At 30.8% G+C, this 14250-nt stretch overlaps 2 protein-coding genes across 4 annotated transcripts; one reads left to right on the top strand and one right to left on the bottom strand.

The window, feature by feature from the left end:
* Window positions 1148-2207, top strand: LOC109357360 (protein YLS9-like). Its single transcript, XM_019601282.1, has one exon. It carries the CDS (start codon window positions 1233-1235, stop codon window positions 1968-1970), a length of 738 nt encoding a protein of 245 aa, XP_019456827.1. The 5' UTR covers window positions 1148-1232; the 3' UTR covers window positions 1971-2207.
* LOC109357358 (nijmegen breakage syndrome 1 protein) lies at window positions 3341-10467 on the bottom strand. Of its 3 annotated transcripts, none has more exons than XM_019601280.1 (14): window positions 10316-10467; window positions 10142-10195; window positions 8988-9252; window positions 8705-8787; window positions 7971-8101; window positions 7134-7180; window positions 6916-7024; window positions 6566-6652; window positions 5982-6153; window positions 4728-5194; window positions 4439-4500; window positions 4213-4318; window positions 4027-4079; window positions 3341-3496 (listed from the first exon to the last, which is right to left on the bottom strand). In XM_019601280.1, the coding sequence occupies exons 1-13, from the start codon at window positions 10350-10352 to the stop codon at window positions 4029-4031; spliced, it is 1671 nt and encodes a 556-aa protein (XP_019456825.1). In that variant the 5' UTR covers window positions 10353-10467; the 3' UTR covers window positions 3341-3496; window positions 4027-4028. The 3 variants fall into 3 exon arrangements, with proteins under 3 accessions (XP_019456825.1, XP_019456824.1, XP_019456826.1); XM_019601279.1 differs by having other exon boundaries at window positions 3341-3502; XM_019601281.1 differs by lacking the exon at window positions 3341-3496 and adding an exon at window positions 3639-3847.

The following is a 14250-nucleotide window of genomic DNA, read 5'->3' on the forward strand; positions in this document are numbered from 1 at the left end:
GTTTTTTACACTGTCAGTCAATTATCTATCAATGATTTGTTAACCATAATTTACTCTCAAACAAAAGTAATACAAATCAGTGGTGGATGACGTGCTGAACTTTACACTGTCAAATGCACATATTTTAAACTCAATTAAAATATAAATGATGAAAATGGATAATGCAATAACACAGAGATATTAAATGCATTGAGATTAGTCATAGGATATTATTATCTGATGTTCCGTTTCAAACTTTAGAAGTGCACATAGATTTTACTTTTCATTAAAAAAATGGCTTATAAACCAGGGAATTGCTTCGCATAATAACAAAATTTTCAAATGATTTATTGAATATTTTTGTCTAAAATTGAAACACGTTTTTTACTATGTGATACAAAATAATACCATGCCACTGGAATGAAATAAAATATTTAATAATGCAACAAATCAATCTCCTTAGTTAAGTTCAAGTTTTTATTACACGCCGCCATATATTTGACATGAATACCAATTATCTCAATAATAAAAATCACATGATTAATTGATGGTGTAAATAACTTTGCATCAAAATTATTTTTTAATTATTATTTTGTTGAGGCAATTTTTCATTAAAAAACTAAGTACACCACATCTTAATATATAAGTAAGTTTTTTCTGTATTTGCATTTTCTTAAAACGGTAAGAGAAAACAATATTTTCTGTTGCTGAATAATTGAATGAACAAAGTAAAATGTCTAGAAACCATAACACAGAATATGGAAAATCAAGGATGAAGCTTCAGCAGTATTATATCATATTTCTATAATAAGGACACAAACATTGAATATTATTCTTGCATATCAACAAGTGCAAATCTGTTGTCCTACAATAAGTGTCACTCCACGTATCATAAATTTATGATTGATTGAAAAAATATATATCTAAGTTAAAATTTAATTATTAAATATTTTTTTGACCAACTATAACTTAACACATGAAATAACATAAATTATATGATGGAAAATGTACTCCAGAATTACCTATACTTAATGACACTTTTATGCAGCCATTCAAGTCAACAATGGGAGGCTTCAAAGCCTTTCAAACAGTTCATATATACCTTGACCTCAGCAATTCAATTTAAACATGTACATGCATGTTACAAATTATCCTTCTATATATATCATAGAGGCCAAAAAGAAGAAAAATATCAACAACTACATCTTTCATTTAGTGAACAAATTTTTCTTGTGTGATATTCTGAAACCAATATGGCTGATCCTCAAAAAATTCACCCTGTGCATGATGTTGAAGCACCACATCAACCTTCAGCACCTTTGGTACCAACAAACATATCTAAATCTGAAGAGGGTGATCCTGAAAATTTGCAGCAACACCCTCCTCTATATTCCAAGCCACCAAAGAAAAGAAGAAGCTGCTGCTGCAGATTCTTCTGTTGGTTCATAAGCATATTGCTGATTCTGATTGTTGCAATTGGCATTACTATTGGGATACTATACCTTGTGTTTAGGCCAAAGATTCCAAAATACTCAGTTGATGAACTTAGAGTTACCAACTTTGATTCTTATACAAATAATAGCTTATCTGTTACATTTAATGTGACAATTACTGCTAGAAATCCAAATAAAAAGATTGGAATAGATTATAGAGGTGGAAGCCATATAAGTGCTTGGTATAATGACACAAAACTATGTGAAGGGTCTTTGCCAAAATTCTACCAGGGTCATAGAAACATTACAGTGCTTAGTATACCTTTATCAGGGCAAACACAAGATGCAAGTGGCCTTCAAAATTCACTGCAGCAACAGCTGCAACAAAATGGTAATGTTACCCTTAATCTTAAGGTCAAACAGCCTGTGAGGATTAAGCTTGGAAAGTTGAAGATATTCAAAATCAATTTCAAGGTTAGGTGCAAACTTGTGGTGGATAGTCTTGATCAGAATAATTCTATTAGGATTAAGAGCAGTAGCTGTAAGTTTAGGCTATGATTTCATTGGTCATTATTCATTAGGCATATTCTATGACTATTTGTTTCTTATTTTTTATGGTTTCTAAATGAGATTTTTCTTCATATGATGAAGATTTAGATATTAGTAGCTGCAAATTGAGATGCAGTTCTTGTACTATTGAGTCTGTTTCTTCAGCCAGTTTTACATATTATATATACACTATATAGTATAGTATAATATCAATAAATATAGTACATATGTATTCTTCTGAAAATATCCACAAGCGTGCAAGTGAGTTTTATAATTATATCTCTTACACCTTGTTTTAACAACGTAACTCAATGTGCAAGATATTATTTTGTTTTATAAAGTATATCTCTCCCAATTAGTTTTGGATGGCTCAAAATTTGACATTTCCAGAATTCACTACTTGTAAGAGCTCCTAATCATGGGTAGAAGTATGGCTGACACTTGACCAAAACAACTCAGTATTCATTCAAAACTCGATTCGTTATTTAGCTCGATAAACTTGGTTCATGAACCAAATGAGCTGAACTTAAGCTAGAAATTGAGCTCGTTAAATAAACGAGCCGAACTTGAGTTAGATATAGTTCAACTCGTTAGGTTCATGAGCTAGCTCACTATATATATACACACATATATATATATATATATTTAATTATATATATACATACATATATTTATATAAACTAATTTTTATGTTTATTATGACTCATACATTATTTTTTATATTTATTGTTTAGTTCGCGAACTTTAACCGAGCCAAATTCGAGCTAAAAAAATAACTCATATCGAACTTGAGTCGAGTTTCAAACTGAGCCAATCCTTATCGAGCTGAACTCTGGTTCGACTTGTTTCCAACCCTAGGTAGAAGGGTGTAGGAAAATGATGTTTTACTGCAAGTAAACGCAAATTATGTTAACTACATAGTCTATATTTTTCATGAAAAAACCGGTGGTAGGTATTTGAAAAATAATTGATTTCTTCAGAATTGTAAATAATTATATCTTTGAACTATATTATTAAAAGTGTTTTTCTACATGGTAGCAACCACTAGAATTTGTTACTATTTTATGTTCATCTTTAATGGAATTAATTTTTTCAACTTAATTAATTGATTTTCAAGGCTCCACAAATGTGCAGAGTGGCCTAACATAATGCCAATCTTTGTGCATATGACTCTTTCAGGTCTATTTTGATTTTATGTTGATTGTTTCTCTGTCTGGGAGATAGAGTTATAATAATGCTGCAATTTTCCTAGATGAACATAAAATACAAAAAAAAACAACCCTTTTTTAGAAAATGAGCCATGGACCAATTTACACTAAAACCAAAGTTTAATATTCTTTTTGTCTGTTTTTAAAGTTCAGAGACTAAATTAATGATATAAATCTTCATATATCCAAGATTCAGCATTATCCAAAATATGAGCTCTCCTTTACTTCATTTACTAACAAGGGAAACTATGTACTTCAACCCCCTCTCAAGATAACAGGAACAGTGTCACCAACAGTGTGCCAATAACCTCTTTTCAACTATTTCACCTGCAATTGGAGCACACATCAAATGTGCACTATGCTCAATGTCCATGTGGACTTATTTATTGGAAAAGGATTGCAAATATAACAAAATCATATTATTGAACCATTGCATCACACATTTGGAAAAATCTGAAGATCAAATAAATTAAGAAAAGAGGTACTGATAACCATAACTAAGTGTTTCAACCATTCTCTATTTCATACACATTTTCCATATGATATGAGTATATATTTCTTGGATAAGTCAAAGACGCAATGCAATGTGTATGTTAAACAAAATAGATCTTGAAATAGTGCCATGAAGCTTTCTCTTAGGATCAAACTCATCAATGCACATTATCTATCTTCTTTCCTCTCATAATGACACTAGGTTCTAATTTCTGGAATTTATCACATCAGTCATTTGTCTTGTTAATGATTAAAATATTATTTTGGTAACTTCGAATTTGAAGCACAGATGATTGGCACCAATTTGAAGTTTCATCATTATATTATAGTTTGCAAGAAAAACAAATATTGAAAAAGAGGTTTACCTTCATGATAAAAGAATGCCCCGAAGAGAACCACCTGTTCCTCGCCGTCTTGCCTGCAACCAGACATGTTAAAGTTAAGGAAAATCCAAAATACATAAAGCTTAATATGGACTCACCTTCACTCCCTATCTCTCTATATATAGGTATATATGTATATGATGGGATGACAGATATTATTCAACTCACCTTCTCATTATTAAATAGATCTTCTGCCACAGCTTCCCTTTGCTTTCGTCTTTTTTCCTCCTTCACAGACTCAATGATGTCTTCATCATTCCCATAGTCAGAGTCTCTGAGGTAGAAAAACAAATGAAATACAATATAACCTATTACTAGGAGAAAAGGATGAAGTATAGCTAGCCATATTTTATTTGAACTAACATACAGAAATCATATTTAATATTTTTCTTACTTGTATGGATACTTTGCATATGGAACAAGATTGTCAAAACTATTACCCGATTGAGTTTGCCCCTGCAATTCCATTTCAAAGAAAACTGGACTAGTCAATTATGTGTTTCATAAACCATGACATTATACATTGACTTGCATGAAGCAACAAGTTTTGTTAGTAGTCAGAAATACCCCAAAATGAATTCAACTAGATAACCAATATATGTTTGATCAAGCATGTTCCAAGTTTCGACTACAACAACATGATAATCTCCTTATAAGGAAGAGATATGATATCAAAACCACACCTTTCTAAAGCGTTTAAAATTTGGAATGCTGCTGTTTGGCACTGTACTTCTGTTTGTATCCACATTTGTATCCCGAACAACTAAATTTTGGCTGTAAATGATATCTGAATTTCCACTTTCATGATCATCGACCTTGTCTTTCATCACCTTTATATCAACACCACTATCCCTAATGCTGGTAACATTAGTATCTGATTTGACAGAAACACCATCCAAGGATGTTTCCATTTTTGCATATTTTATCTCATGCAATTTGGTAGAAACATCACCTGAGGATGCCTCCACTCTCTCATTTTTTCTAATATCCAAACTGCCAGAGTCATCATCTAAGTCTTTTCTTTTGGCAAACTTTAAATTATGTGTGGTGAATAATGTCTCACTTGCACGGGCTGATGTGGCTGTTTCAACTTCAGTATCCGAATCAGCTACAACTGTCTCGTCCGTAGAGCATGAAGATGAAACAAGTACTGCAATAGTACACAGAACTTATCATAATATCTCAGTAGAGTACAGATGAGTATAGAGTTAATCAATAAGCATGGAGTATTGGAGTTTTGATTGTTTCTTTTCAAGTGAAAAAAAAATTCAGAAATTATTATAAACAGATTACTTATGAACTCTTTCGAAATTGAACTCACAACCAGCTGTTTTATTAATTGAAAGCAACTAATGAAATCATGAAAGTGATGTTGGAGATGAACAGAATCATATATTAACCTAGGATTGGTTGGTCACAGTAGACATAGCACATTTGACAATAGTACAATAAAAATGGAAGCTACCTTCTGTCTATTATTGAAGCTTTTGTAAGCATAAAACAGAAAACGGATACCAGAACCTATCACTAATTTAAACGAACCGAATATAATCTGTAAGCCTTCTATCAAGCAAAAGTGTCCCCCTTTTCCTCAATCGCATTCCCATTATGTGCAATTATATAGAGCCTAAAACACTATTTTAGGCTCAGCCACGGACACAGGTATAAACATGTGAAGAAAAAGCCCTAACTGAAATATTTGTTGTGCAAATAGTAGATTGGTTAATTAGATGGCCACTTGGATACCAAAATCTCCAGCTATCTACTTAGATAGATAGCTAACACAAACTCAGGGCTACCTACACACATTAACAAAGATTGGTGATTATCATGAAATTTACAAAGTCATATTCCAAGCAGTTTCGTTTATGGTGGAAAATAAACATGTTTCGACGACACAAATATTACTTGAGAATTGAGATATAAGGAATACTTGCCGCATGGTGATTTCAATATAGACATATCTAGCTGTCCACTCACAACAGCAAATATTATATCCATCTCATTCACTCTAAGCAAGGAACTTAATTTATTGAAGTGGTCAGACTTGCATGCAGGTCCTCCTGGGATGACATAAACCACGCGATTATCATCTCCATAATCTGAGCCCTACAAGAAATAAATGAAAATTACAATAGTGAAATACATATTTTTCTTGTACAAGGAAATCATTGGCCAGCGAATATGTCTGAACTCTAAAGACAATCACCAATCAGATTTGTCAACTGAGAACTTCAAGTCTTTTGTTATTCGATGATAACTATATTTCTGACTCCGACTAATGGTAGAAAGAGAAAGACGACCGGAGGACAAAAGATGATATTGATTAGCAATCTTAAAAGTAACTAAGGATTAGACACAGGCTAATCAAAGACATGTTTCTAGCATAGAGAATAGTTATACACATTTAAGATGTTATAAGTATATAGAAAGTCAACTGTCTTATGCCACATTAGAAATCCAGTATTTACCTTGTAGCCGACATAATTTATTGATAGAAAGGATGAAATGAAATACATACTTGGCTATTCGAACAAAATTCTTCAACAGAAACAGTTTTTGCACCAGCCACTTCCAATGAAGACTTGAGCTGATCCTTGAATTTATACTGTAAGTAGGGAGAAGCATAAGATAAATATACTATCAAGATAGGCTATGCTCCAAAAGTGTCATGATATATTTATCATGTAGTTTCAGAGTCTGGCATGTCTACTCACGCTTGTACTTGTGAACATTTAAACAAAATATCGAGGAATTAAGTAAAGAAGCATATTCTTGAAAATGGAAATCCGAATAACACCAAAAATAGCTATTAGTCATAATACTACAATTCAGTTTCAGAGTGAGTAAAAGATTTCAGAAAACAAATACCAAATGCAGCAATTCCAATAAAAAGGTGCATCCTTTCAAGCAGTTTTCTCGAGTTTTAGGGTCAGCAACTTTGATAGATTTTCCTTCCACTGACACTGTTGGAACATATCTGTTTGAGAAGGAAGAAGGAAAAGAAAGCTTATTTAGTTAGCCAAACTAGTGTTTGAGTCAGAATATAAAGCTGGTTGAAGAAATTTTAAAGTTAAAGCAATACTTACGAATGATGGCTTGGAATTTCAGTGCCAATGTTCTTTTCTGCAAAAAACTATACAAGGAAATTGTAGTCAAGGCAGAACTCAAATTTCCAACATGAGTGGAACATTTATCTACTTGTCCGACAATACATCCTTCAATCAACCCTCATATTATCTAAATTGTAAATTAGATAATATATTTGGTCTTATCCTGTTTGTGCTCTTCTCTTCTCTTCTCATCTGACATACTTTTATTATGTAAAAAAATTGATAATATATTCGCGGCTTCTTGTGAGAAATTCAGAAATTATAGTAGTGTTGTTCTTTTTACTATGGGCAACAACTAGCATTGTCATTGGTCAAACTGCCCCAGAATACAAATTCCTAGACCCCTAATGAATATGAAACATGTACTAGACCCCTAGTGCATGACTCTAATCTTCAAAACGTGAAACATGAGACTTTTTGTCAACTATAGGGTTCACAAGCTACAATATACAAATTATGATTATGCTTTTGCCTTTAAAATTCTGAACTAACAGAGCTTGATATATATTATTGCTTTGTATAAACTGTATGAGGTGTGTTCAACTGACAGCTGTATACACATGTAGGTCAACTCTCCTTTTACTTAATCACCTATTCTATTACAGAAAACTACAATATCAGACTTAAAGGCCGCTTTATTTAAGATGCATAAAAAAGATACCAACCACACAAATGTGAATATGACAAGTATGTAAGCAACAGATCACCATGCCATCAAACCATGAATATAACTACAATTAATAACTTGATGAACAAATTATATCATAATGAAAACCTGAAATAATCAATAGACAACACTGAATGCTTCTATACCTCAAGCCAAGTTTTGAGAACACAACACTTTTTTGCCACAACAGCATCAATAAGGTCCTTCTTCAATGGCATGAACTGATCTAGCAGCATGTGTGTGCACTCTTCACCTAAGGTGTGAGTAATACCAGCACCTAAATTGATTGTATAAGTTGGTCACTGTTCACATGAAGACAAGAGCCTAATACTTCATTAATAAAAATGATATTTCCTGTTTAAACTTTAAAAAGTAAAGGACGAAAGTGGTGTTGATGTGTTCTAAAATGTCATAATATGGTGGCCTGTGATTTTTCTCAACAAATTAAGCTTGACATAGCTCATGCAGCAAGGTAAGCTGAGCGACAAGGACTTTTCTGGACATGCCATAATTTCAATTTACAAAACAAAAACTAAGTTGCCAAGTTTGTATCAAACGTATGCAAACTCTACTTCCTTGCCAGCATATTTATTAGTTTCTTGCTACGATTGTTAACATTTGCTGAAGCAACTAAAATTTACACATTCAATAATATCCAAACCGCATCATTGGCATGGGGTGAAGCAAATTAGTAATGGCCTTTCAAAACCTATGACCTCTGATCACACTGCAAATCTTGCTAAGTGCTTTTCTTCTGTACTAATTTTAGGGATGCAATACCATATGCCAGTGACTACTACATATGTTAAAACAATTGAAAGCACATATGCTCATGAATTATACAAAATGAAGAAAATTTACAAGTGTTTTCCCCACTGACCAATTGATGAAATTTTCTCTTCAAGTGCTTGATCAACTTTATCCAAAGAACAGATGAAAAAAATGAGTGGGACGTGGCAAAACCTGCCAGGTAAATTTTAGAAGTCTTTAAGAGCACATTAGTGGATGCCAAACAAATATTATGAGAATAATGAAATTGCATCAACCTATATAAACATAGATCCAGAAAGGAAATGCAACAACATTCTCTTATAATTTAAACTGAGAGCACAAAAGAAGGAACAGAAAACCACATTCGAGAGATAGTTAACATAGTAACATACTTGTAGGTAGCACTACCAGCACCAAAAGAGACAACGTCACCATCCTCTAATGATGTTTCTTTGTTCGGTAGCTCATGAAGTTTTTGTTTGAGCCCGGCATTCTTGGTGATGAATGTTCCATACTTGGAGCAATCTCTAATCAGTATACTGGGTGACAGATGAGAGCGTCTACTTCGTAAAGGATTTGACAGGTTCATTGCATTAATGACTATTTCTGCATGAACCCGAGAAACCCCTTTATCCTTAGTGACGATCACATCACAACCTGTAAGCAGATACTAACAAGTTCTTATCAAATATCATCATGCAACCCAGAAAAATAATAATTGGTAATGATTATTTATAGGGGGGGGGATTCAAAAGTGTGATCACAAAAGCAGCAAACAATTATCACAAACCATTCTGAAAAGCCTACCAACATTAGACATGGTTTGCATAGACAAACTGCATCCAAGTTTGCACATTGGAAAACTTCAACAAAGGAAACTTAAGATAATGAGACAAAATTAGCACTAAACACAAATGCATCAGATAGCTAGTAGCCATGCTCAATTCCCCATTTATGTTATTTATAAGGTTAGACCAAATAGTTTTAGGTTTATATCTAATTTACTAATTATTGTCCATCTTCCCTTACAATAGATGTCTGAAAGAAACTTCTATTTCAGCTGATTGGCTTCAACTGCGGCAGCCCTCAATGATATAGTTATCGCTCCTGAATCAGGAACTCAACAAGCACGTCTGTAATTTATAAAGCAAAGTGTTGGAGATAAATACGACTCCTAGGCTTCTACCTAACATCTTAAGCTTTCGAGTCCAATAAGCCTCTGAAACAGTATGAGCAATCAAGTTGCAAGGAGTTTCACATTTACCCACCTCTCTAATCAAATTATAAATTCAGCACAAAGTTCAAGTGTGCCTCTACAATGTCTATGCATCAAGCCCTAAAGGTTTTCACTTAACAGCTATCTTGTGCTTAATCAATCCCTAACACAATGCATTCATTCATATCCAATTTCTACATGACTACATATTCAGATTATCAAAGGTAAACCACAATACCAAAAACAATACATAAACACATTAATTTTTCCGTAAGGGCTAGTAATAAAACTCAATTAAGCAATAAATAGTGGGAAGCATAAAGTAATGACCTTTTCGACCAACTTTGTAAGTTCCAGTTTTGAAAATGTAGTAACTATCTTCACCTGTCATATATACATGTAAATAAATAATAAATAAATAAAAATGCGATGTGAATAGACAGAGTCAGAGATTACATGAACCAAAAACGAAGAATTGAGTTCATTGATTGAATCAGAGTGTACCTGTAAGAGGATCAAAGGGGAAGAGTCCCCACACCATGATTCTTATTCTTCTTTTCTCTTTGGGAACGTAAAACCTTACTAGAACACTCTGAGAAATTAGAAAATGCCTCTTGATTTGAACTTCAATTTCTCATACATAAATCACAACCGTCAAAAGGGTCAACCCAGTTAAGGGCTCGGTTGATAGAAAAATGTTATGGATTTATATTACATTTTTGCATAATTAGAATATATTTTGTGTGTTCAGTATACTTTATATTAAAATTATTTTATTTCTATAATAAGGTTCTATTTAAGGTGAAATGAGTGATTAATAGTTTGATGATGATTATTTATGATTAAATAACTTTTTGTAGAAATTAAATAGTGTTAATGGCAAAATAAGAAAATGAAAGTTACACTATATCATGTTAGGTCTTTATATACAAAATAAGAACGTTTACGGATATTTTGTGCTTATTGACCCGCATTCTTATTTTATGGTATTAAATATTCAATTTTTATATATTTCATTTTAGAGAATTAGAATATTTTGTACTGGGTGTATATATGTTATAATTTTTTGTGTTTATCAATATTATTCAATTTAAGGTGAGATAAATGGTTATTGTGTTAATTTTTTTACATATAATATGAATTTTTTGTAATTAAAAAATTAACGGCAAAATAAGAAATTAAAAATTCGTCCATAGTGGTAGTTACACCATGTTTTGCATTTATATATAGTATTGAAATACATATAAATATAGATTATGAATATATAAATATATATATATATATACACCGATAAAGTAAACTTTATCGCTATATCATTCATATATTAATTATCATGAACTCTTACATAAAACATGAAATTGAATAATATACTAATTATATAAAACTTTATATTAAACATAGATATTAAATGTATATAATTATCTTTGTTTTATAACGTGGCAAGTACATAATTAATTTTTTTGTACGATTAATGATATCTTGTCACTTTATGGGGTAAGGTAAGAAACTAATCTTTTTCATTATCTATAACTATCCATCATAATAAGTGTTGTTGCTAAGAATCAAATCATTTCTCCATTGTGCTAATTCATTTGCATTTTGTTTCTTTAAGGCAATGAAAATTTAAATGGTGTCAATCAAGTTTTTAAAGAATGGAGTTTCACCTCAAGTAGTTATCAACCATGTAAGTTTCCTTAAATTTGCCATTATGCTTATTTCTAAACTTTCTTCATTTATATTTTGATTCAATCATGTCTTTACTTATGGGTACTCTTTAGTAGTTTGATGAGCATTCATTCTCATTTAATTTATGTGTTATGATTTTGTTGTTCTTTTCATTTTTTTAATTTCACCCACCAATCAAAATGCACACGCAGGTCTTTTCCCAACACTACTCAAGTTATATCTACAATGAAAATAAGACTTTGTAAAATACGATTATGATAATTTCATTTCATTATTGATATAAAACATTTTCTTATTAATATCCAATAATATGGTATTATAATAGTAAAATATCCAAAAATATGGTGTTATAATATTAAAATATCTTTGTCTTTATTAGTCTAATTATATTGAGAAATAAGAATGGAGTAGGAGCATGTCTGTACATATTGCGGATTAAAAGTACTAAAATAATATCTAACATATATAGTAAACTAAAAATAGCTTGGGATTATTAATCCATTATTACTTGGACTCAAGCATAATACATATAGGTTAATAAGTGAATATAGCTGAAATTCATCACAATAAAATAATTTATTGAAAATTTGACACATGACCCCATATAAAGGGTATCAAGATTTTATTATAGAGAATATAAATGATACATATTAGTGGCTACAATTGACCCAAACTTCATCCTTCCTCTTTAAAATTTCTTGTTCTTGTGGTTTGAACTTGGCAAATGTATTCAAAGCATATGCTGTCATACTATCATGACAATATTTACCCAAATCATGCACAAGGTTATAACAACAATCTGTACTAATTGTTCCGTTGCCAAAAAATACTCCAAAGTATATTTCAGTGCCACAATTAGAATGTAACTTTGACGCACAATCGACTGATAAAGGGCTTGGAGCTTCACTAGAAGTACTTGGCTTCTTATGTTTAAGAATTTGGAAGTATGAATCTCCATTACCCACCAACAAAGTAATTATTGCCATAAAGGTAATGATTTGATAAAAGTTAATGAATGATGCCATTGCTTATTTTTTGTGTGGAGAAAATCTAATTGTGTTAATTAAAGATTTCCTTGTGATGATAACAAGTGACCCGCAAGAGCATATTTATAGTTAAAATATAGTCTTAATTGACATTTACATTAATGATTTTATTTTTCAACCGTAATAAACAAACAAAATAGTAAATGCTAATGTCTATATTCACCTTATAACGTTTTTTGTGTTTGTTCAAATTTTCTGTTATAAAAGAAAAAAACTTAAAATATCTGGTGTAGAAACTTATAATAAAAATAAATGTATCTATTATGTTATAAACCTAGTTACTTTGCCGTACAGCAAAAGAAATCTTTGAAATCGCGACATTGAAGGTATAGAATTATTAATATCTTCAAAGAAAATGTGTTCGAGCAAATCTATGATATGTAAAATACAAAAATATATTGGAATTATAGGACCAAACTCATTAAAAATAGGTTCATACAGATCCATTATATAGTAAATTTATCTTTACATTGAATTAAATCCTAGTAAATGTAAATTGATATGGGTAGAATTATAGGATGAAACTCATTATTTTATTTATATGAAAAAAATTATACTAAAACTAAATATTATTATGATATTTATAAATAAATATTCATATAATACATCATTATAATATTTGAAGTAATATCTATGCACCGTCAATATAAAAATCTATACGTAATAATTATATTATCCACCAATCATTTATTTTACTTTTTTGAAGAGTTAATAATAATTAATTATGAATGATGAACGATGTAGTGGTAGTGTATAAAATTCATATACCGTCAATATATATATTTTTCTCTCATCATATTTTATAAGCAAATGTTAAATGAATGGAAATACATGTGGTTTAATATTATAAAAAATAACATAGTGATTTTGGTTGACAAAATTGGCAACTTCGTATTATAAAACTTCTAAAATTGGTGTTGATACACTCAAGGAAAGATGTATATGGCCTTTTTTATAAATATTGACGCTATGAACTGATTTTCCATACTCACTATGCCTATAACCTTTAAAATGACAAAAACATGTTTTGCCTAAATTAATCAAAACAATTAAAATAAAATAAAATTTAAATATCAAGGACTTGGCATGGAATGGTAACATGTAAATTGTTCAACAAGCCATCATGTATAATTGTTAGATACTTGAAGAGGTCTCCATCACTAAGAAGTGGTATGCAACATTAGAATTTGAAATTTAAAAGTGACGAAAAAATAGGATTAATGCCACACGGAAAAAAACCACATTTTGGTAAATATGTTTTGAATAAAAATCCAAATTTTGTTGATAGCATCAAAGGTATACTACTTTGGTAAGAAGTTGCCAAGGTACCCTTATTTGATAAAAAATATTTTTTCCATAGATTTGATTCAAAAGTGAATTTGGTTATAGGTCATTGTGTATAGTGTAAACCAGTAATTTTAGTGCATTAAATATTAATTACACATTTTGCTTTTTTATTTATGAAAATGGTGGTAAATATTAAAAAATATTCAAATTCTTTACTATTATAATTAAATAGTTATATAGCCTGAATCATGCACAAATATAATATTAGTGCATGCATTTTTTTCTCTTTTAAAAATATACCCGGCTCAATAACTTCGTCATCATTAAACATGATTTGTTTTAGAAATTTATAGTATATTGGAGATAAAGAAAATACATAATTATTTATGGTATCCCTTGTTAAAAATTAGATAAGGCTAG

This window comes from Lupinus angustifolius, chromosome LG09 (assembly GCF_001865875.1).
Source record: "Lupinus angustifolius cultivar Tanjil chromosome LG09, LupAngTanjil_v1.0, whole genome shotgun sequence".
Taxonomy (NCBI): domain Eukaryota; kingdom Viridiplantae; phylum Streptophyta; class Magnoliopsida; order Fabales; family Fabaceae; genus Lupinus; species Lupinus angustifolius.